The sequence below is a fragment of the Protopterus annectens genome, chromosome 11.part0 (genome assembly GCF_019279795.1).
Source record: "Protopterus annectens isolate FY-2018-M chromosome 11.part0, PAN1.0, whole genome shotgun sequence".
Taxonomy (NCBI): Eukaryota; Metazoa; Chordata; order Ceratodontiformes; family Protopteridae; genus Protopterus; species Protopterus annectens.
In genome coordinates, this window is record NC_056745.1 from 831,679,556 (window position 1) to 831,705,330 (window position 25,775).

Sequence of the window (25,775 nt, forward strand, 5' to 3'; positions counted from 1 at the left end):
CTCCTCTCCTATCTTGAGATTGTCAATAAAGCACGTGACTCTGGCCAAATTGTCTCCACCCTACTACTTGACCTCCCTAAAGCCTTCGACTTTATCTCACACAGCCTGCTCTTAACTAAACTTTCAAAACTGAATCTCTCCCCCTCCTCCGTGAACTGGTTCTCCAGCTATTTATCAAATAGATTCCAAGCTGTAAAATGGAAAAAGGCCACTTCCTCTTTTTTTAGTACCCCCACCGGAGTTCCTCAAGGCTCCATTCTTGGTCCCCTTCTTTTCAATATATTTATAAATGATTTCCACAAAGCCATTCCATTCTCTAGCATCATCCAATATGCAGATGATTCTACCATTATCTGCTCTACCACATCTCCCTCTATACGCCAAAAGCTTACTCAAGAAGCTTTCTCAATTACTGAACATTGGATGAAAATAAACCACCTGGCTCTTAATGCCTCCAAAACTAAACTAATGGTATTTACCCCTTCAAAAAATACTCCCTTCAATTTCAATACATTCTCAATTACTAGTGAAAATAATTCATCCCTGGAACTGGTGTCTGAAACCAAGTTACTTGGTGTCCAAATTGACAACCAGCTTAATTTCAACTCACATCTACAACTAAATATCAAAAAAACCCATCAAAAAATAGGCATGCTCTATCGCCAGAATCAGTACCTTACAAGTCCCTCTAAAATCACTCTCTCCTCTTCCTTTCTTATCCCCTCCCTTCTCTACGGAGCCCCTCTGCTAACCAATCTTCAGTCCTCTCTAAAAAAACAACTTTCCTCTTGCTACAACAAAATTGCTAAGTTCGCAAACGGTCATAGATCCTCCACTCACCACTGTTCCTCTCTCCAAAAACTAAATTGACTTGAACTTCCTAATCAACTCAACTATACTCAGCTAACCTTAGCTCACAAGCTCATTCTCAACCCATCTCTCTGTCCCTCCCTGTCTTCTGCCTTCAAAATGCACCTACCAGATAGAGTTTTAAGGTCAAATAATCAAAACCTACTAGAAGTACATAAACCAAATCGTCCCCCAGGTATAAACTTACTATCATTTAACCTTGCCTGTCTCTGGAACTCACTCCCACCATCCATTCGCAGCACTCCCAATCACTACATGTTCAAAAAATCTCTACATATGTATCTAAGGTCCCAATGGGAATGCTCTTGCTCCCATCCCTCATAAATATATGGTATTTACATCTTATTTTCCACTCATGTTACCTGACTGTACCTTATAAAGCGTATGCTCCTTATAAAATAACTACTCTGTATGTGTATAGTAACATCACTTTCACTAGATTGTACCGTTTGAATATGTCCTGAATTTTGAATTTAATGTGTGTTTTTTTTTACAATTTTCTTTTTTTATTATCATTCTATTGTTTGTACCTAGTTTGTTTGTTTCCTGGAGCTTTTCTCCCCAGGACTCCATTGAAAACGGGTTCTTTTGGCCCAATGGACCATCCTGGTAAACCAACTGCAAATAAATAAATAAATAAAATATTCTGCAGAAATGGCTGAGGCATGAATTTTGATGGAGGAGAATGAAAGTCCACTGCTTAGTAGCTCAGCTAGATACTGTAATATTTGAGGCAAATTCAGTTTTCCAGGATTCTGGCCCTTTTTCTCATTCCAGGCACAAAACCGTTTCCATTTTGCGGAGTAAGCTTTTCTAGTAGACGGCCTTCTGGCCTCCAAAATGACATCCTGCACCTCCTTGGAGAGTAGGGTCTGTTGTGATGTTAAGGAATCTTCCATGCAGCCAGATTGAGTGCTTTCAGCTGACTGTGAAGAGTTTTGCAGCTGTGCTGAGTCAGAAGAAGAGGCATTAGAGGCAGGGTCCATGGTGGGGAATGCGTCAGGCTCCTCAGGAGTGCGTACCAGTGTTGTCTTGGCCAGTCTGGAGCAATGAGAATCATCTTTGGTCTGTCTGCTCTTGTTTTTAATAGAACTTTGGGCAGCAGAGGAAGAGGTGGGAAGGCATAAACCTTCATTGTTGTCCAACTGAAAGAGAGAGCGTCCACTCTCCAGGCCTTTGGATGAAAAATCCTTTAGCAGAATTTTGTCAATTGGTGATTTTTGTGGGAGGCAAAGAGATCTATGTCTGGCCTTCCCCATGCTTGAATTATCTCTGTAAAAACTTGAGGATGCAACTTCCATTCGTGTGGATCTGTCATATTTCTGCTTAGGTTGTCTGCCAACGTGTTTTCCTTGCCTGGCAAGTACTGTGCTTGAAGTTCGATTTGTAAGTCCAGAGCCATGTTCCAAAGTGACATAGCCAGCCTGCATAGGGGGTATGAATGGGTTCCTCACTGTTTATGTACCACATTACTGTGGTGTTGTCTGTCCTTATCAATAGTTGACCTGGCTGCAGAAGGTCTTTGAAAGCTAAATAGCATTTATTACTGTTAGCATTTCCTTTTGATTGATGTGAAGGTGCTTTTCTTTTTGGGACCATTTGCCCTGAATGCACCGATCTGTCATGTGCGCCCCCAGGCGTAGTCCGAGGCGTCTGTTGTGATGACTTGAGGCTTGCTGAATGGGAGACCTGTGTTTGTTTGGCATGCTTGAGCCCACCACAGAAATTCCTTTTGAAGACCTGGAATTAGTGGTATTATTGTTTCCAAACTGTGGCTGTGTTGAGACCATAGGTTTTTCAGGTACCATTGAAGTTTCCTCATATGCAGCTTTGCACATGGGATTAGTAGGATGCAAGATGCCATGAATCCCAGAGCCTGCAGGATTTTCCTTGCAGTCAGCCTGGTGTAGTTTGCTAGTGTTTTGAAGTATTGAGTTAGTTGCCCCTGCTTCTCTGGCGTGAGGTAGGCCATCTGGGTGTTTGTGTCCAAGTTGGCACCCAGGAAAATTATTTTCCGAGAGTGTATTAGCCTTGATTTCTTTTTGTTGACTGTGTATCCCAGAGAATTCAACAACATTATTACATAAGCCAGATGTTTCAGAAGTATGTGCTTGCTGTCCGCTTGGATCAGGCAGTCGTCCAAATAGGGGTATATTTGTATCCCTTGAAGTTTGCAGTAAGCAATTACTGATGCCAGGCATTTCGTGAATACTCTGGGCGCAGTAGATAAGCCAAAGGGCAATGCAGAGAATTGATAATGGGTTGAACCTGCAAGAAATCTGAGGTATCTTCTGCAATTTTGTCTGATTGGGACATGCAGGTATGCCTCCTTGAGGTCCAATGTTACCAGCCAAGACTCCTTGCCCAGCATGGGAAGAAGCTGCTGTAAAGTGAGCATCTTGAATTTTGGTACGAGTAAAAATGTGTTTAGGATGGATAGGTCCAAAATAGGTCTCCAATATTTTTCCTTCCTTGGTACCAGGAATAGTCTGGAATAAAAACCTTGACCTTGTTCGTGAGTAGGTACCTCTTGAATAGCTTTCATGTCCATGAGATCTGAAATTTGTCTTTGTGCCTCTGCCCTTTGATTGTGTGGCAGGTTTGGCATGCCTCTCATTTTTGGAAGGGTGTGAAAATGGAATCTGTAGCCTCTGTTTATAATGTCCAGGATCCATTTGTCTTTTGTGACAATATGCCAATTTTTTTAAAATAATGCCAGCTTTCCGCCTAAGGGTGCTGCCATTTGAGCCTTGCTTGGCATGTAAAGGGGAAAGTCATTGGGCTTGCGTTCTGAATGGCTGCGAACTATCCTCACCACCTCTTTGTGTAGGAGCTTGCCATTGTCTGCCTCTAAACGATCCTTGGGATTGCACTCTGCCCCTCACGCGCCTGTATCTACCTCTTTGGGGTCTGTCCATGGCTGGAAAGGACCAATTTTTGGAAGGCCAATTTCTACTGAAACGTGGGGGTTGTACCTGTAGAAAATGTTTCACTGTTTGCATTGATTTAGCCTTTTCCTCCATTTTCTTTAATACCTCCTCAGCATTAGCACCAAATAATACATCCTTTTGTAGAGGGGCATCTAGTAATTTAGCTTTGACATGATCTGGTAAGGTTTGTTCCTTGAGCCAGGCATGTCTACGTATGACTGATCCTGTAACAGCAGCTCTACATGAGGCCTCTAGAGCATCAAAACCACATTGCAAGGTATGTTTATCCACTTGTTCTGCACTATGCATCAAATCCTGCAACTCCTTCAAGTCTGGTTGTTCAGGTTGTGACATTTTACTTCTCAATTGTGATAACAGAAACTGTTGGTACTTTAGCATATGGAACTGTCAGTTTAATGCCCTCATGGTTAAGGTGGCCGAGGTATATACCTTTTTTCCCCACGTTTCTAAGGATCTGGAATCTCTCTCAGAAGGTAATGGATTTTAGCAGTGGAGGCCTTAGTTCCCTTGGGGCCCTGTGAGATAGTTTCTGGGTCAGCTGCATGGCTTTTGTATAGAAATTGCTGTGAGTCAGGAACCCGGTAGTACCTGTCAGGCTTGACTGGAGCTGGAGGTAAAGAATACGGGTTAAGGCAGGCCTCCGAGTATACATCATCTAGCATGTCCAAGACAGGAGGTATAGCCAGAGGCCTGTGCTGAGGTAGCAAGAGAAAATCCCTAAGCCTTTTCTTGGAATCTGAGTACTCTTGGCCTTCCCAGTGGAAGTGTTCCCTTAAGGTATGCAAAGTTTCCCCAAATGAGTAATCCTCTGGGGGAGATACAGAGGGAATGGACTCCTCTGCATCAGAATCTTCAAAAGGGGAGTAAGAAAGTTCCTGTTCATCAGAGTGCTCTGATATAATGGAGGCCTGATCAGAGGAGGGGGATTCTTCCTCCACTCTGGGCCTTTTGTCCGGGGGGGGGGGGTTGAGAACCCCTGATAAGAGTAATTAAATCCTCAGCCATTTTAAGCATCTGTTTTTTAGGCATGGGGCCTGGAGATGGGCCCTGTGTGCTTGTCTCTCAGAATGCATGGCTGCTTTAGACTTAGTGAAAGCCTTGATGGAAAAAGAAGAGGAAGGTCTGAAAACACCTTGAGAGGAAGCAGACCTGTCTACATTTTGAGATTCACCACCAAGAGTGGCTTCGGTATCTGTAGTCGGGGTGTTGGCCGAGGAGCCTGCGACCACAGACACAGAAGACACCGCCAATGAAGTGTCATCGGTAGTCAGGGGCTGCGTAGGTGCCTCGCTGAGAACCGGACCACCTGTAGTCGGCTTTGGCGTGGTGTCGGTAGAGGCCGCGGACCTCGTGTGTCGGTCCTTATCTTTGCGCTTTTTAGACAAAACTGGAGTCTGAGTATCCGACGACATAATATAGTTAAATTTTTTGCCAAAATAATGCTGGGTGAACTCCGCCCGACGCTTAATGGTGCGTTTGTTGAATGTAGCACAAAAACAACAGACCAAGACATCGTGGTCTGGGCCTAAACAAGGAATACAGAGGAAATGAAAATCCTTATGCGGTATTTGCTTCCCACATGAAATACAATTATTAACTTTGTCTGACATCGGTCTGAGGCAAGAAATGTTTCCCCAATGGGGTACTTAGCTTTCAAGAAGACTTCAGTTGCAAAATTTTCGTAATTTCAAGAGCTGGCCGACCGGCACTTGCGAACTGCTTCTGCTTCGGGCACCGCGCGGCAAGAAAGACTGAAGAAAATGGTGTCGGCTGGTTCTTTTATACCCCTGTCGCACTGACGTCAGGGAAGAAGCAACAACAACCAACGCCGGGCCTAGACTTTGGAATTCAGCCGACCGAGGACCCACCTGACGGCAGGAGAACCCCATCTGTTATGACTGCAGCTGTATGCACGATGAACATCTTTGGGGTCCCTGTTTTCTCATTTTAAACATACTGAGAGCGGTGGGGCCATTTATAAGCAATTAACTATATCTGGTGACCAATTGGTTGGCACCTTTCCTTGTGGCCACTGTGGTTCCTGTAAACAGGTAAATAAATCAAAACAATTTTCAAGTCAGAACACTAGCACAGTTTTTGATTGCAAGGTCTTTGGCAATTGCAGCAGTAATTGGGTTATCTATTTGGCTAGTTGTAGGTGTTCGGCCTTTTATGTTGGCCAAACATCTAGACCACTTAGAACCCGCATTAATGAACATCGCAGTGATATCAAGACCAAGAAGGAAACCAATGCCCTGTACCGACATGTGTTGAAACATGATCATGCCCAGTTCTCTTTCATGATTATTGACAGAATCATAGGGGACAGAAGCAACACCCAAGGTTGGCACAGCATATTAAATCATAAAGAGAAATATTGGATTATCACCTTGGGTGCACTTTTTTCTCCGGGCCTTAATGACCATTTATAATTGATCTTCTATCATGATATATATGTGTTATATAGTTTTTTTGAGAATATTATTCATTGTTAGTATCATATCTCTCAATGGGAACATATATTGCTATATTGTCATTGTCAGCACTGGCATTTAATATTGTGATTTAGGTTTTTTAAAAAAACAGGGAATACAATAGTTACACCCTACATATATATAGTAACTTTTATAAGCATAATAATATTTTCATTTCATTTTTGTATTATACATGTATATCAAATTTTTCATTTTTAGGTGTCTAGTCATTACATGGGTTATTATGTGGTTGAGTATAACCTGCTCAGGATCTTATTACCTTTATCAACAACAATATCATTTTATTTTTATAGATATGTCACATATCTTTTTATTAGCTTATGCATATTCATAAGCTACTGGAATAGACTATGGTTTCATTGGTGGAGGTAATTTATAAATATGTATGTTATGAACAAGGATGTATGTCCATTTATTCACACTGAAGGCGGCATGGATTTGCCGAAACCGGTCTGTGTCTGTGTTTAATAAAGCTATATGAATATTTTTTTTGTTTTTGTGCTCTTTTCGACACATTTACTGCTGGCCATTTGGTTTGCATACTTGGTACTTTCCGGCCGCGCAGAACCTACGTGCAGAGCATTTCGTTTGGATAAGAAGTTATATTCATCATGAAAATTAAAGCTATTAACTTTCTCTAGAAAGACCCAAGAATCTTTCACAATCCATCGTTCCATTGCTACATATTTCTTCATTATTGCGTCTACAAATTTGGCGCAGGCATAAGTGGATGACCTCCTGCCATCCACTATGGGTCTAAAGGGGGGGATCATTGATGTTCTTATGAATTTTCAGTACCCCAAACATACAGGGTGCCCTCGGTGACTCCATTACCAAATAATTAAATGTGTGCATATCTATTCTTGCTTCAATTAACAATTCCTTCAAGAAGCTTTTGATGAATTGATTAGATCTATTGTATTCATTAACTGATGCTACTTCATGTGTGTCTGAAGTCAAAATTTCTTTTATTTTCATTTCATAATCTGGTATATCCATAATAACAAGCCCCCCTCCCTTATCTGGGTTCATCACCCTCACATTAGCTGCCAACAACACTTCAAGGTTATCCTTCTCATCTTTGGTTAGGTTGTATTTATATTCTAATCTTTTCGCACTCAATTTCCCAAGATCTAATTCAAAGATTTTTTCAAATGTGTACAGCGTATTATGCAATGGTGGATTAAAACAGCTAGTGACTCTGAGCTGATTTTTATTCATAGGCTGTCCTCCCCAACAGTTGTTTTAAGTTCAATTTTCTCACAAAAAGTTTCAAATCATAAATTGTTTGTGCCAAATTCATTTGGCTTGTGGGTACAAAAGTTAGGCCTCTTGATAAAATGTCCACTATCTGTTCTACTTGAAAAGATGAAAAATTGTAAACCGTAAAGTCCCCTTGTTTGTTCTTTATAATATAAGGTGTGAAACACTGATGATTGGTTGCTGTCATCTCCTGCGATTGTAGCTTTTCTTCTTGTTACATTGCTTCCTTTGATTGCGCTTTGGAAAACCCTGCTTAAAAGTGGACGTAGTAGCCTCTTGATCATCTCTTGTTTGGTTATTATTACACTCTCGGATTCTTTCACTTCTCCTAACATTATCATTATCTATCTCTTCATTGCCAGGAATGCCAAAAGAATCTTTTTGTTACATACTATCGCCAACTGCTTGATGCGCTTCATTAACCATGCCTTTATCTCCATTAAGTGTAGAATTAGAATTCACCATGTATCGATTTGTCCATACTTGAGAAACTGGGGGTGGGGGAAATGCTGACCCTGTATTATACTGCTTCTGGTCTCTCTGAAGTTTTTCGATTTTGGTTTGCCTTATTTTTTCTAAGTGTTGTTCTATACTCTGAAAACACCGAAGATGCTCAAATTTGTATCTGGTAAAATCAGCATGCTGTTTGATCTGTTCATCTAAGGATTGGATACATGGTTCTAAATCCTTAGTAATCATGCTGTAATGTATAATCACTGTCTGTAACAACTGCAAATCTTGTTGATTAAAAAGTTTAATAAGATCATCATGGAAAGCCGATCCTGGCATAAGGCCTGTGGGATATCGCCAGGTCCTTAACCCTTTTGGCACAATCTCTAGCCTAAGGCATTCCTGAAAATATTCAATTTCTAAGCACAGTTTCTTATATTTCAACATATTAAAATCTAGTGCATTCAATAATTCTGAAATAGCTTTGTCCGATGTACTATTACTTGGTGCCACATTACCATCCTTATTTGTTCCAAGTAACCCTATTGGGGACATCAGCCAATCTTACAAATTAGGCACTTGTGCTTGCCCATTAGCAGGAGCCTGCACCAACTGCTGTTGCATATGTGCATTAATCTGAACCGTGGGTCTATCAACATTGTTTTCACCAATGGTACTGTTATTTATCAAGGTGGCTGCATTTTCTGAAAACATTTGTAGTTGATGCTGTCATGATGGGGAGTTTATATAGTTTTCAAAACTGTCACTGCTTTTTTTGCATGCTTTCTGTCTGCTAGAATGTTGCCCTCCCCCAGAATGTGAGTTGCCACCAGAAAACAGCTGGTGTAGATTGCCCACTCCCACAATCTCATGGCTTCATGGCAAAGGGGATAAGACCTGGTTTCCTCGTTTGTTGATGTACCAAGCTATCGACATACTGTTGGTCTGGATGGCAACTGTCCCCAGGGTAAAGATGGGCATGAAGGGCTTGCAATGCCAATAGCACCACCCTTATCTTCAGGACACTGATATTCAATTGTGTCTTCAGGGAAGACCACGTACCTTGAACTGGCCCGTCCCAAGCAATGCCCCCCCCACCTGGTCACCATGGTCAGAGGGGTGGGGAGGACAAAGGGGTGACTGCAAAGATGATCTGGAGACTGAATCCACCAAAGAAGAGAATCTTTGCATGCTCAGGATAGACTAATAGGATGTGACAGTGGAAGATCCACTGGACCATCAGAGTCCATTGGAGCACCATCATGTGCAACCGAACTGTGGGGATGAGGGTGATCGTGGCTGCCATGGACCCCAACACCCTTACAACTAACTCCACGGGAGGAGATGGAACTTAAAGAATGTGCAAGACATGAAGTTTGAGGGAGTGAAGTCTGTCGGATGTCAGAAAGACCTTTGTCTGAATGGTGCCCCACCGGGCTCCAATGAAATGCAGAACCTGAACCGGTTGCAAGACAGACTTGTTGAGATTGATGGTGATGCCCAGCTGAAGGAAAGTTTGGATGAGAAAGTCGCGAGCTTGGCAGAGTCTATGCCTGGAGGGGGCGGAGAGGAGACAATCGTCCAAGTAAGGGAAGACCTGGAGCCCTGCAGCCGCGGGTGAGCTGCTACCACCGCCATTACTTTGAACACCCTGGGGGTTGTGGTGAGACCAAAGGGTAGCGCTTTGAATTGGTAATGATTGGCCCCCAGCCTGAAGTGGAGAAACCTGAGAGAGCATCTGTCTATTTTGATGTGACAGCACGCATCTTGGAGGTCTACTGAATACATCATTCTCCTGCAAAAGGGGCAGGATAGACTGTAGTGTAACTATCCGGAATTGTGTCTTGACAACTGACAGATTCGGGGTAGAGAGGTCCAAAATTGGCCTCAAGTCCCCAGTTTTCTTTGTCACCAAAAAGAACCTGGAATAGATACCTAATCCAGACTGGTCTGAGGGGAAGGGCTGGATGACTCGTATTTCTAGCAGCTTGGAAATTTCCCATTCTGCCTCCCTTTGCGTGGGTGGAACTCTGGAAGGGACCTAGCTGGACTTGGCCTTTGAAAGAAGGGGAATGAATATCCTCCAATGATTCGCAACACCCACTGATTATGTGATGGACTCCCAGGCTGATGGGTGTAGTGAGAGTAGACCCTCGACTGCCTCCAGAGATGAGCAGCTGGGCAACTCTTAAGGGTTGCTGTGCGGGCCTGTCAGAGAACAAATCCTGAGACCCTTGATTCATCGGGGCCCCTCTGCCACGACAGCGGCATCTTTCGAATCCCCCTCTGCCTCTGGGGAAAGGTAAGTCCCGAGCGTCCTGGGAATAACCCTGAAAATTCCAGAACCACATCTTCTTGGACCCCCTCCACTAACTCCTGGAGAAGGACTGTTGAGGGGTTGAGAAGCAGATCCCAATGGCAGAGTCTTCCTGACCTTCTTGCTCTGGACCAGTATGCCACGTACCGTCTTTCCAAAGAGCATGGAACCATCATAAGGGGCATTTGTGAAAGATGCCCTGAAGGGCTCTGAAATGGTATATAGCCAGAGCCAGGCATGATGCCTGATGGCAACACCTGTCCCAGCAGCTCTAGCTGTGCCCTCTGTAGCATGAGAAAGCTGCATAAAGGTACTGGCAATGGAGGTGAAGGTGGCCATTTAAGAGGAAAAAACCTTCTTGTCCTCCATCAACAAGGCTGCTGGGGTAGACTCTGCAACCTCCTTCATCAGGTCTCATTGAAGTCTAACAACATGTGCCATATAGTTCAGCACACTCAGTGAACATAGCTGAAGCATAGGCCTGCTTCCCAAAAAGTCCAGTGTCTTAGACTCTTGGTCCAGTGGGTGGACTGTGGAGCTCTCTTGTGTGAGGTACTTCTTGGTAGCTGCCATGACCATGGCATCAACAGGGAAGCCCTTTGACCAATGTGTCTTGTCTGTTCGGGTACTGAGGACCTTATCATGGCACTTGGGAATAAGCTCCACAGTGTCGGGCTCCTTCCACGTCCAAGATGGCACAAGATGCACCAGAGGATCTGTGGAAGGGAACACCCAGGAGGTAGAGGGTCCTGCAAGAAACACCTCCAGGAACACAGACTCATCAGGATTGGGTTTTTGGACAGACCACCCCTCGTGCTGTTTCAGGATTTCCATCATGTCTCCAAGAGAGATCCTCTGGGGGTTATCGGGGAGAACCCGCTCCTTCACTCAAACTGGTGTCTTCTGTGAGAGACTCTGATGGGGAGTCTATGTGCCTCCTTTTGCACGTATGTTTTTGAGGAAACTCTTTGGGGGGGGTACGGGGAGGACTCAAAAACATCTAGCTGTTCCCATGCGGGAACTCCCTGCAAAGAGGCAGAAGGCTGTCCCTGAGGTAGCAGAATGGCAGGATCCGTACCAGAAACGGAGGGAGCCAGAACAGATTCTGAAAACAAAATCATGGGTCTCGATAGGATTGAGACAACCCTCTCCACCATGGCAAAGGCAGAATGAGAATGAACCACCTGAGCAGGGGCTATAGATGGGTCTGTAACCCTCTGGATCAACGGGGGAGCCATTGCCCAATGTCCAGGTGCCGAAACTCCGATTAGAAGGCTCTGCTACAAAAAACTCAGAGCTGAAATCATCCCCATGGATACAGCGCCGAGGCTATGGTTCCCAGAGTTGGACCGATCCAAACTCGTCGGATCAGACCTGCTCAAGGTAATGGCCGGTGTCGAGGTTCCTCGGATCCAGGGACTCCAAAACCAGGGGTTGGATCAGAGGAGGAGTAAATCGGAATGAACGCGGACTGCATGCCCCCCCGCTCCGGAGGGAGAGGGGGCAGTCAACACTCTCATCTTTATATGGGTGTAGCTGAATCTCCGCATCACCCTGTCCACCTCGGCTTCAGAAAGGCTGCGGGTGGATCTGGAGAAAGAGGCCACCGACACTGGCCTTAGAGAGGCGGTGAGGTGACACCGAGGCCTGGGAATGGCTATGAAGCATCTCCAGCTCTGGGGAGAAACAAGGGGAATGGAGTCGGGGAGACTAGGAGTAGAGCGGAGCTTGGCTGGAAGGCCAGCAGAGGATGAGTGGTCAGGGGACTGCTTCCTAGGCTTGTCCATATACTTACGTTTTTCCCAGTCCCTCTTAGTGGGAGGTTGAGTCCCAGAGGCTGGGGTGGAGATGGAAGTAGTAGCCAGGGTAGCAGAAGTAGTGGTGGCCTGGGCCCCCGTGGTGGGTGGGGGGAGAAGGCCTTTCAGGATAAAAGTTTATTCCTTCTGTCGATTAATGTGCAGATCAAGCAGGAGGAATCAAAATGGCCGACCCCTAAACACTCAGTGCACACAGTGTGGCCATCAGCTGGGGAAAGCTTATGGCCACACTCCGTGCATTTGCAAAAACCTGGTTTGGGAGTCTGATATAGTCACACACACACCCACACCTCACATACACACACCTAGAAAGAACAGAAAGTTAAAAAATTACCGACTCAAACAGGGGAAGGGAGGTTATAGGAAAGGTAGAAAGGGAATTCCTAGTTAGAGAAACTAAAACGAAAAAAGAATATATAGACACTTACCCAAATAACTCAGAGCAACAAATGGCAATACTTACACAAGCACAGCAAACAAGATCTGAAGGGAGGAAGGACATGTTATGGGTAGGGGAAGAGCTTGGAGCTCGGATCAGATGCTGGAGAAACGCGGATGAGTCAGATCAGTGTCGGGTTAGTGTCCCACAGTTTGAAGAGCAAATGAAGACAACTTCAGATATAATGTTCCTGCTGTAGTAATCTTCAATCACCAAGACATCATGTATTGCAGTTATTCCCACTAATACTGACAATGCAAGATCTTTATTTGGCCATTGTACTTCTCAGCTAGAGCGTCTTCTGTGTGGCGACATGGGTGGATGGGTGTACCTTCGTTGAAGGTTGTGCATCAGGCCTGGCAAGCCGGTACGTAAAAATCAACTGCCAATCATTAGCGGACTGGAGTTCTGCTGTGGTGACCCCTAACCGGGAAAAGCCGAAAGACTGTGACTTCAGTCTTCTATTTACCATCCCCAAACTATCTTACTATACTATACTGCATTCTGTCTTTAATAACCATTACTTATCACACCTGCTTTGCACTTGCTGCATAAAAAGGATGCAACCATGAAGAGACCTTAGGACTTCAGATTAGCAAATTTCCTCTATGAAAGGAGGGGGAAGTATTCAGGATAGAATTTTTCTGCTCCTTCATCTGGAAGACAGTCTTAGCCAAGCAATCGTGTGAAAGGCTTACGCCAGGGCCTTTTACCCTAGCCAGAGTAGCTGCATAGTCAAAATTACAGGCTACCACATGAAAGCTGTTCCCAAACCTTTAACAGCCCTGACTACTTCCTTTTTAGCTAAAACTCTTGGAAAGAGGAAAGCTTTTTTAATGTGTACTCCATTGCAGAGGGCTGAAATTTGCACAAATGAGATGAATACTTGAAGGCTCAAGCTACGTGGTATAGAAGCTAACTTTTACTATCCTTGCCCAAATCCCTTCAGACTCCTTGCCTGACAGCAAGGTGTCAAAGTGCTATGGTCTTTGGGCATTGTGCTGGACCAAACAATCATGGAGGAGTTGGCCGAAGGATAGCTACTCAGGGAAATATTCTACTCAGCCTTGGGCTAAAACAGCAACCACCTTCTGGATGATCTCAGCAACAGAATATGGTCCCTCCCAGTCTGCATGGATGGCATCCTTTATTATCAGCACCATAAAGGAAGGGTGACCCAAAGCTCCTTCTCTAGGTTTTCCCTAGGCACACATTAAAAGCCTTACTTGGAAAAGTAATGGCAGTAGGTACCGCCATACAATAGCTTATCAGCTGTAGAGATTTTCATAAAAAAAGGGGTCATTTCAAGGGAAGGTAGAGAGTGAAGGGTGAGAAGGATTTGTTGTCCTCATCCACCTCAGAGGTCATGGCATCTGGGTTCTCATTCTTCACAAGATGTGGAATTGGAGGGAGAACCCTGTCCACACCTGTACTGCCAAAAATCAAGCTTCTTCTCAATCACTACACAAAAATCTTTTTTTTTTTTGGGGGGGGGGGGGTTGTCAAGGACTTTTCTTACACTAAAGCACTCTGCTGTAGTGGAGAGATCCTTAATGATAGCAGTAAATGTAGAAATCTCATTGAAAATAGCTGAAAAGTGTAGCAAAGGAAAATAAACCGTTCGTAATTAAGGCAGACCTGTAAATACATTCACAACTACAACTTAAACCTTAAATGCTTACCTAATTCTTCCCCACTACTATAGTCATATTTGTAGACCTTGAAGTCATCACCACCTGCAACAAAACAGTCCTTTTCTGGGTGAAGAGATGCAGAGTTGATTGGAGCAGTCGCATCAAATGATTTGATTAGCTCAAGGCTACAGACAAAGGAAAATAATGTTATCAAGAATGAATCTTGTATGACCATCTCTGACAAGGACAAAATTTTTAATATCAAGTCTATTGTGGTCTGTAATACATCTATAAAATTGAATAACCTTGTAAACATTTTACTGGTCAATGGAAGTTCTAAAGGGTACATTTCTGCATAATTCTGAAATACCAATGATCAACACAGCAGGAATCAGAAATAATTTAAAATCAAGGTCACTCAAAATGTACTAATACCAAAAGAATGCCAAATAAATTATATAATTTCACAAATTTAAATTGTTTCCTGCTAAGCCAGGTACAATGAAAATCTGCTGCTGCCGATCTCAGTTATTCAAATTTGGCTTGTGCTCATCATGAGTTTATGAGGTACTTTGCAAAACACATGTTAATTTCATGAGTAGACAGACCATTCTTGAAAGATGTCATTTAAAAAACACGTGCAACACTTTCCAAAATGGTAGACTGTTAGACGTGCAAAAGATTTTTCCCCTCAGCAGGCATAACACTGTTAACTATGAACATTCTTAAAGCTTGTCAGACATTTACAAAGGCACTAGTCACACATTTGGCTTTTCCCATCACAGGACAAGGGAAAATGTGGGCCTGTACTTCTGTGAACTTAACACATATCTTGAAGATATTAAACAGACACACCAGAAAATGCACCTGTCTGGATTGGACATGTCTTGCAATAAAGGACCACCTCTCAAGCAAGTTGCCTTTTTTGGTTCAGTTCTCAAACTACAGGGCACAAGGCTGACTGCTCTAATTATAAACTGCCACCTTTCCAGCTGCTTTTTGAGCCAAGGGTACATTATTTGAATCCCTCCACATTGGTCTACTGTGTGACTTCAAGCAAATAACTTAACCAAAGAGTGCACTGGGGCAACTAGGAATTTGAGCTAAGTTCCTTGTCTCTTACACTGCATACATAGTAACTACCTAGGAACATAAGTAAATGTAGCAAACAGTTTTGCTATCATTTTAAAACGCTTTATACAGCAATCACTCAAACGCATCTCCCTAGCAAAATTATTACTGAATCTACACACAGGCTCATTTAAACCACAAGCTCCAGTGAAACTACAGTGCTGTAGAATTTCAACAGTAGAATCTCACTGGTCATTTTTATTTTTTTCCTGTAATCAAGTAACTCAGTGGAACACTGCAGACAGTTGTTCCCATGAGGGTAAAATCTCAGCTGACTGTGCATATCTACAGAAATTAAGTTCCATTCACCCCTGTTTTTGGGATTGGGAAAGAAAGTGGGGAAAATGAACAGCTTGATTGTGGGACAACTCATTCACTACCTTAATCGTGAAGATTGATTATCGCAGAGAATCAACTTGTCCTTATGAAAAATTAGAAAGGGGGAATGACCATGAGAGCTTCTAACTGAAACTCTCCTAGCAGAGGAAAGAGCCAACAGGAGGATGGTTTTCAAAGTATAGAATTTTAGATAAGCAGAAGCTGATTCAAAGGGAAGCTGTGTAAGCTTTTCTAACACAAAACTAAGACCCCCAAGGGGGAAGAAATGGGGTTTCTTTGTGGGTTACGATGGAGGACTTCCTTAAGGAAAAACCTGACTTATAGCCTAGTCATAAATGGAGGGCTAAGACAGAGGCAAGCACTGACAGCAGATATGTGGGCTTTAATGGAAGAGTAGGCTAATCCTGATCAAAGAAGTTAAATGAGATATTGTGGGTCCTGGCTATGTTTCCAACACCAATACGAAAACTTTTCCACTCAGCAGTGTAAAATTTTCTAGTAGTGGGTCAGCTAGCGACTTGAGCAGCTTCTCCACAGAAGAGAGGTGTTTTTGAGGAATTAAAATCCTATCATCCAGAGGGTTAGGTTGAGATGCAGGCTATTTGGGTGGAGCAGCAATCCTTTTTGCTGAGCTATCAGGTCACTCTGAAGAGGAATTCTGTAATTTCCCTTTGCCAAGCGAAATAGCAGGGGGAACCAATGTTGACTTTGCCAAAATGGTGCCAGTAAAAGGAGCTTTGGTACATTGATTTGTGCCTTGAAAAGAAAACAAAATTGGAAAGAAGAGACAGAGGAGGAAAAGCATTGAGGAACTTCCCTGTCCACTGGAAGGGGAAGGCACCAGTCCTCCAGGCTGTGGGACAAGGGACACTGGTGCAGAACTGAGGGAGTTTATTGTTTGGTGTCACAAACAGGCCTATCTGAGGAGTGCCACACTGAAGGCTAACACTGTGGAAACCCTACCTGTTCCAAGTCCATTTGTGGGGGTCCTCTAGGGAGAGGGTTAAGCAGTTTGTTGGCACATTGTCCTGAGGAGGATGGCTGTAAGTGACATGTTCATTTGAGTTGCCAAGTTCCATGCCTCCTGTACTAATCTGCACAGTTGGTAAGACCTGATACCTCCCTGTTTATGTAACACATGACTGTGGTGTTGACTGTCTACACTTGGGAGTGGTCTGGGTTTCCAAGAACAGCTCTCATTTCTTTCAGATTGACATGATCCTTCAGAAACTGAGGTTGCCATTTCTCCTGCACTGCATGATCCTGTCCATGCCCCCACACCTCATCCAAGGCGCCTATGTGAACCTGTTGAGCAGCAGCAGCTGGTGTGAAATGTAGTGCTGAGTTGAGGATGACAACCTGTCCCTTCCACCAAAGTAGCTCCTTCATGAGACAAGGGAGGAGTGGAATCAGTGTCCAAGGGGTGGCAGTGCTGGAACCACACAGACTTTAGGTACCACTGGATTTTCTTCAAATGAAACCTGGCCAGGGGATAGCATAGGAATGGTGGCTGCCATTAATCTCAAAGTTCTTTGCAGCTCCCATGCTGGGCTATGAGTTGCAGAGGAAAGCTTTTGGAATTAAAATGGAAATACCATATCCTGTGAAGGGACCACATGTATTTTTTTTTTGTAGTTTATATTAAACCTCAAACTTGTCAGAAGATGGATGGTAAAGTGATGATGTTGATTGTCTAGAGAGAGTCTGGATCAGGAGGTGACCCAAGGAGGGGAAAATCTGAATTCCCTGAATGTGACCGAAAGTTACTACTGGAGTTAAGCACTTTATGAACACTCTCGGAGCTGTAGAAAGATCAAAAGATGCAGCAATAAACAGAGAATGGGAGGAGCCAGAGAAATACCCGAGGTATCTCCTGCAAGGACAAAGAATGGGAATATACAAGTATGTGTTCTTCAGATCTAATGACACCAAGAAAGACTGTGGGAGATAAAAAGGTAGAAGGGTACAAGAGCGAGCATTTTGAAAGATGACTGTGGGAGATAAAAAGGTAGAAGGGTACAAGAGCGAGCATTTTGAAAGATGGTGCCTTCAAGCAAGTGTTCAGGGATAGACAGGTCTGGGATGGGTCTCCACTCACCTCTTCTTGGAACTAGAAACATTCTGGAGTAAAACCCTTTTCTGAGATGTGCTCAATGGTGCCCTGATTCGTGAGGTCTTGAACAATGGGGACCAGAAGGGATATTCGACCGAGAAGGTTGTGGCATGCCTTTAGAGGAAGAATGTTTTTCTAAGATACGGCATAGCCATTCCTGATGATGGAGACAACCCAATTGTCTGTGGTAATAGCTTCCCACCTGGTCAGGGAGCACGACAGTATTTGGGAAAGAGGGGTAATGGGGTTGATAACAGGGGGGAAGGGGTGCTGCAGAGGTAGTCACAGGTTTTTGTTTCATAAGGGTGGCCTTCCAGCTGGAAGTTCCCTACAGGGTTTTTCAAAGCATTTTTCTTAGGGATATTCCTTTGTTTCTGAACTGTCCTAGAATACTTTCTAATGAAGGAGAAACCATAGGAAGTACCCATCTAAATTCATCTAGGAACTGATGAGAGTAGGATTTGTCTGCAGTCTTTCATAGTCTTACCTTGGGTCTTGGAGTGTTTAACAGGCTGGCTGCCTGAAACAGCAAGTCTTTGTCCAAGGGCAAATCTATAATTATGGATTTGAAATCCTCTGGTATAAGCTGAATGCAAAGCCATAAACATCTGCTAAACCGATCCAGGGGCAGCTACCCTAGGAGAAGCATCCAAAGCATTGTAACTGCACTTAACACTGTGTATGGAAATCTCAGTGGCCTGCAAAAGTAAGCTCTGCTGTAGGAGGGTCCAATATAGCTTTAAGGAATTTAGGAGAGGAAGATCAAATAGTTTGCCATTTGATTCTGGTAATTAAATTGCCCTAAAGGGAAGGTAGCAGAGGTGTAAACCCTCTTTCCCCATCTATCCAAAGCCATACTATCTTTGTCAGCAGAAAAGGCCACTGCACTGGCCAGGAGCTTAGAGGGGTTATCTGAAGACAGCAATACAGCATAAGTATCTGCCAGTGGGTTCCTGTATAAATATTTAAGGTAATTGTGGACCTTGTAAAGCCTGTCTGGTCTCTTAGAAGCTGGTGGTTGATAATCGGATGCAGAAGAGGTGGACTGAAAAGCATTCTGGAAAGCCTCAAGGATAGGAGAGTGAATGGAGAAGGGTTAGGGGTACCCATCTCCAAGAGGATGTAATCTCTCTTCTGAACATCAGAGATCTGTGTGGACTGCCAATCAAAGTGTTTCATCACATTCTGTATAGTCTCTCCATAGAAAGTTTCCTCAACAGGGAATCTGGTGAGAGGGTGTCCCCATCATCAGAAAAGATTTACCCTGAAGAATGCAGCTGAGAGGAACAGTCCAAAGAATGGCCAGTCTATTCTTTTCTTCCTCAGAACAGGAAACCAGGGTGGGTTTTTGAGTAGGAGCCTGTGGTTGAGGAGACCCAAATGAAGGGAGGTTTCAAAGACAAATGCTTTGAACAACCCCTGTGAGAAGACTATCCACTCCTCCTCGCCAGCTGCTTAGAGAGAGGCTGTAAGCTTTTAGCTGTGATGTCTGCTTGGTTGAGAACTGGAGGTTCGAAACCCTGACTACTTCTATTGGAGAGCTTGGGATCTCTTCCCAAACTAAGATTTGAGGGATGCTATGCAGACCTTCGAAAATGACAAGTGTTTTCTTTGGACAGGTCGACAGTCTACAAGGCCTCAGAGGAGGCATACTGGCCTCTGATGGAATCTCAGTAGCTTTCAACTGAGAAGTAGCCTGACATACCATGGGTTTTGCAACCTCAGTAGGTACATCAAGTGTCAGAAATGTTGGACTGCAGATCCATTTGAGGCCTCTTATAGTTTTCTTTGGTGGCAGAGAGATGTCCAAGGATGTGCAGTCAGACATCTGGGATTGGGACAAGCATTTATGATGCTGGGTCTCAAGAAAGGTGTTGAGAGTAGAAAGCCTTGACAAAAAAAATTTGGGAAAGAGTAGACAGACTGATTTGTGGTAGTGTTCCAGGCAAAGGCAAAAAAAGCTACTTCGTGACATCAACTTTCAACAAAATATTTTAAAGATAAAAAGGAAAGCTCTCCAGTGCGGCATTTATCTGGATAAATGATCAAAGCAAAGGTACCAACTACCAAGCAACAAACACAGTCCCAGTGGATGAATAAACTGTCTGGGCCAATGGCAAGACAGTCCAAGTATCCACATCTGTACCTCCATCTACATATCCAATGTATACTAGCAGAGATCATGCATTGGATGTACCACCCAGGGAAAGCAAAGCTTTGGTACCCCACAGCTGGACATCTGCAGTGACAGCCCACATGGTCAGGAATACTGCGACAGTGATTTCAGTCAGGATATCTAGACACTTTGTGAAGACCCTGAGACTGTAAGAAAGTCCAAAAGGCAAAGCACAGAACTGAAAGTGCGCAATAAGTAAGCCGAACCTTCAGAAATGTTATGAAGGAAGGGTGAATTGGAATGCTGAGGTAGGTATCCTTTAATCCATGGACACCATAAAAGATTGTAGTAGAATGAAAGTGTGGAGGGACAGCATCTTGAATGATGCGACCTTGAGAAAGGTGCTGAGGGTGGACAGATCCAATATAGGTCTGCATTCTCCCTCTTTTCTTAGAACCAGGAAAGAAATTAATAGAATCCTTTTCCACCCACTACTACTGCACAGGTTGTACAGTGCCATGATCGAAAAAGGTCTGAATGATAGGAGAGAGTAGATTTATCTGATTTGTGAGGAGAAGGAGGGATGCCCTTGAATGGTGGGACTGCTAAGATATTCTGTAACCCAGTCAAATAATGCAGAGAAAACATTTTCCTTTGGTAAAGAGACGCCTGTTTAAGGAAGACACAAGCTTTTTGGACAGGGGGAAGATAGGACAGAGGGAGGAGAGGACATGAAAGATAGTCATGCAGAAATGTCTGGGTAGGGAGGCCTCCCAGGATTTGGTATCTCTGTTTAGTTTGTCTTGGAATCTCTTCCCAAGTATTTTCTTGGCCTTATGAGAGTGTCTGACTTCATGTGGGCAAATAAAGGTTGCTTAGGAGTGTAGTTTTTCTGGTATCTGGGTAGTGGAGAAAGGTAAATTTGTCTGCAATTTTTCTCCATGTAACTCTGTTCTCAAAGTTTTAAGGAAACTGGCTGCATTGGAGCCGAATAATAGGTCCTAATTCAAAGAAGAAATCAAGAATCAGGAAGGGATAGGGTTTACAGTCATGCATACCTACTAATAAACTGTGGCCTCTGCTATAGAGGAAGCTTCCACTGCATCAGTGCTGTATTTTACTCTACACTTAGCCACTTCTGCTGCCTAAGTAACCACAGACATGGTCTGTCATCTTCTTGCTGTTCCTTCCATTGCAGCCAAGGTTTTGTTTAAATCCCCAAAACAGACAGCAAATATTTAGTGATTTGGTTCTGACAGTTCAGAGCAATGAAGACTAGGGTGGAAGTAGTATATACCTTCTTTCTCAGTCCTTCGATTGCTCTACCGCTTTATCTTTGTTTGCCTGCAAAGTCAGTCTTGGATGAACCCTTTTTCAGCACTGGCAGAGGGAAACAACTCCACTGTAATTTACAACATCAAGTCAAAAACATTTTACATTAAGTCAGACATCCAATATCAAGTTAAAACACCCATTACATATATTAAGTGTTATACACACACAAATTTCGTTACATAATGTGACAGTAATGAAAGAAAGTTTTACATACAGACTGAAACTGCATCATAAGGTTTATAACATTTCAACTGGTTATGCAGTAAAGAAAGTTGCTCATCACGCAAAGAACAGTGAGGGGCAGAGATTAACCCACTTTATAGATGTAGGAGGTTTGGCTGTATGACTTCAACTTACATGGCAATTAGAAAAATTGTGGAGGTAGAGTATTAGAAACATAGATCTGCCTAATAGAAAACAAGTTAAGAAATATGAAGATAGGGGAGAATATGTATTTAATAGAGCTGATATAGAGGTAGTGATAAACATGTGTTGAACATAACGTAGTTTTGGTAGGCAGGGTAATGGCGATGCTGTGAGTATAGGGTTAAAGAAATAAGGGGTCCTACAGCAGTGTGAGTATGACAAAGGAAAAGCAGTGTTTGGTAAAACAAAAAAAAACAAAAAAACAAAAAAAAAAAGATATTTCTGGACTGTTTTGTTATTTAGCAGGAGTTAAGAGTACTGTAATGGCATGGCCAGTTATTGCTTTGGTGTTTAGTGTTGCTTTACTGTCAAATGTATTTTAGGTGGATTGGAGTAGCATTCCAGAGCTTGGTAACATGGAGTACAAGGAATCATTGGATTTGGACATAACCCATAGGGATTTTCTGTTTGACAGTAGGTCTCTACTACTACTGTATGGTTGTAGTGAGTTTTTTTAGGGATGGTCATTCGGGTGGTATGCAAGGTTATGGGTTATTACAAGTTAAAGTATTGTGAAGTTCTACCCAGTTTACTTTTAATACTTTCCAGTGATGTACTGATTGGGTGGCATTTACTGCAAAGTTTGCCATTTTATTATAATAAGAGTTCAATTTACCTTTAAGGGTGAAGTCAAGGTTTGTAAAAAATAAGAGCTGCATGTAAGAGAGGGGAGTAGATAGGTTTGGGCAATTGGGCAATTGCTTTTCTAGTGTAGTCTATGAGGAATTTTTAGGCCCTGTAGAGGGAGCCCAACTATAACAGTTTTCTTTACAGTTAGGAGTAGGAGGAGTGCATATTTCATATTAGCGCTGAGAAAAATCCCAGGAGTTTGCTTTGAAAGACTGTTTTGATTTTTGTGTTTGCTGATAAAATATGAAATGTATGTTTCTGTTCTAAGCATCACTTGGGGGTAAAGCGTATTTTTTTTTTTTTTTTTCAGCATTTAGAAGTAGTTCTGATTTTGGCAGCCAGGACTCTGGAAAGGAATGCATGCAGAGGGATATTCTGCAGGTCCTCTAGTGCTGATGCTCAGCAAATGAGGGCAGCATCATCTGCATAGTGGACTAAGATTTTATCTTTGGAGGTGGTGTGAAGTTTGCTGATAAATATGTTAAAAAGTTGTGGATCTAGGACTGACCCTTGTGGTACACAGACTGTGACTGAAGAAAGATTAGAAGTCATATAGCCATTATACTTCCTGCTACTTGTTGGGTAACTATGAAACATTATCAGTGTGATACTGTTTTAAAGGCTATGGACAAGTCAAGGAATAGGGTTAATACTAAGTTTCCATTATTCCTATGATGACTAAGTGTATCGGTGAATTTAAGAAGGGCAGTTGTGGTGCTATGGTCTGTGCAGAAACAGTGTTGAGTGTTCGATATTAAGATGTGGCCAGTGAGGTATTGGACTAGTTGGCAGTGGACACATTTTTCAAGGATTTTTTTGTTACTGTTAGGAGTGACAGTTCTATCTTTGTGGATTTGTATGATGAAAGTTTTTTTTTCCCCACATGCCCGAGACATATTTTTCTGTTAAGGATCTACTTAAGAAGATGGCTACAGGCCATGCTATGCTTTCAGCTGATATTTTCAGGTATTCAGAAGTGATGTTATCAACAGCCACTGTTGTTGGTTTAAGGTTTATTTACACTCTTTTTGATTACTGTAGTGGGGACAGATTTGAGGTTGAATTTTTATTCTGGGTTATATTAGGATGGCGATTGGCGAGATGTTTGGACTGCTAACAGAGAGAGAGAGCAGTGGTAACAAAGTAGATGATGAATTGGGTAGCAATATTTTCTGAATGGTTAGTGGTCTGGGGGGTGAAATTTGACCAACGTGGAATAGTTATTGTACAGTATACCAGACATGTTTAGGGCTCTTTCAGTTGGTGATCTGTAGGCTAGAGAATTTTATTTGTAATTAACATGGTTTAAAGGTTTCTCAGATGTATAAAGGTTTGTAGGCTAGTGTGGTTCTTGTTTTTGGACCATACTTTCCAAGAGTGGTCCCTCTGTCTAAGTAGTCGCCTGGTTGATTTTGTTAGCCATAGGGCTGGGTTAGCTCAAACTTTCTTATTTCTGAGAGGAGCATGTTCATTTTCTATGTTTACGAAGACTTAGTTGAAATGCATACTGCACCACCTAAAAGCACTGCTTTGTATTTAAGTTTAGGTTGAAGCTGTCAGGGTTAAATTTGGTTTGGTTATGAACTCATTTACAGGTTGGTTGTTTGCAATCAGAAAGCATAAAAACCTCTTCAAAGGCTGGCAAGTGGTCACTAATGTCTGGTACGGCTCCAGCTGAGCTCATTTGTGTACGTCTGTTTGTAAGTAGCCAGTCCGATGAAACCACACTGGTTTAAATTTGTTTGTGTCCAGTCTAGATTTACATCTCCTCATACTTGTATCTTTCGGCGTTTCCCGGTTAGGGGTCGCCACAGCGGAACTCCGGTCCGCTAATGATTGGCAGCAGATTTTTATGTACCGAGTTGCCGGCTCTGACGCACAACCTTCAACGAAAGTACGCCCATTCACGCATGTCTCCACACAGAAGACGCTTTAGCTGAGGATCGAACAGGACGTCTTGCTGTGAGGCGATAATGCTACCGCAGCACCACCACTGCAGTATTTACATCTCCTCACACTAGTGGGGGAAAAGTGCATGTGTGGACCTGGAGATGCACGAGAAAAATAATCTTTAGCCTTTCTCTAAGGGAAGGGTATTAGCAGCAGGAAGGAGTTAGAAGGCAGGTCTGTAATCAGAGAGAACATGGAAGATCTGCCAAGAATGTTAATCTTCAGGTACTTTTTTAGAATCTATCATGCCTTTTAGGGGCTTGTTGCCAAGAATCAGGTGCAGTCAGCTCAGATGCAAAGGCAACGAGAAAGGATTCCATGACAGAAGCAGATGATGTTCAATTACACCATGCTTTTCCACATCAGAAATCTGTTTTGATTGTCATTCAAAATGTATCATATTGCAAATGGTTTCCTCAAATTAAGTTTCTTCAACAGGAAATCTGGGGAAACTGAATCATCATCATCATTAGAGGCCACTTAGCCTGGAGAATGAGCACTCCCTTAGCCTACTTCTCAGATCCACAATACGAATCTACCTCCTCATCCTTGGGTCTCGTTTAGGGAAAAAGAGTAGAAGGAGCAGATTAAGCAAAAGATGGTGGCTCCAGTGCCATAATGCCTAAACAGGCACTGGTAGAAATTCAGCCATCCCTTTTCTTGGGATGTCTTTGGGGGGGGCACATTTTTAGTTTTTCTTTTTTAGGTGTAAAGTCTGCTTTCACAAGATGTGAAGGTTCCAAACCTTAACGTACTGTAAGTGAACCTGGTATTCCATCTCTGACCAAAATTTGCAGTATACTCTCAGGTCCTTTGAAGGTATTATATGGGGTTCCCCCTTCTCATCAATATTGATAACAGTGGTTTCAGATGTGCAAACCTCAGATGCCATACTGGGCTACAGTAGGGTTACAGTAGTGGGAATTTGGGAAGGCGACAGGCATACAACAGATTACGAGATCTCAGCAGGTATGCCTGTGTCTGAGCAAGCAATGTTGGGTCCAGACCTCAAATTTCTTCTTCAGTACAGGCAGGATGTCAGGGGTAGAAGGGTCGGGGCCATCTTAGACAGGCCAGGTGCTGGGTTTCCAAATAAATATTTGAGGGAAGAAAGTTGCTTTCATAAGGTTTTAGGTACAAAGGACTGGCGAATCATACAATTCTAATAATCATGCTTAGAGCCTAAACAAAAGAGGCACTGGGTGGTGGAGATCCTTATAGAGAATATGCCAACCAACATCACACTTGCCCCTCCTAGCTTACATCTAATAAAGTACCAAACAGCAACACAAGAAAAATCAACGAAGGTTCCCAATGAAGCACTTATTTCAATCAGTGAAGGCCAGAGGTAGCAATGGACATGCACAGAACAGACAGGTGCAGGACCTGTGTTCAGATTGGTGGCAAGATATAGTCAGAGGCTTTATGCTCACGTTTGCTTATGCACCCTTACGTCCACAGGCTCAGGTCATTCATTTGATGTATGGCTCTATAGAAGG

The 25,775-nt window shown here is 43.1% G+C and overlaps 1 protein-coding gene across 1 annotated transcript in view; it reads right to left on the minus strand.

The window, feature by feature from the left end:
* LOC122815604 (serine/threonine kinase receptor associated protein) overlaps nucleotides 1-25,775 on the minus strand; it is a 399,436-nt gene that overhangs the window by 133,187 nt on the left and 240,474 nt on the right. The window contains exon 7 of the mRNA XM_044088241.1: nucleotides 14,285-14,421. Coding sequence (XP_043944176.1) covers nucleotides 14,285-14,421 — 137 coding nt within the window. The remainder of the gene's footprint in view (nucleotides 1-14,284; nucleotides 14,422-25,775) is intronic.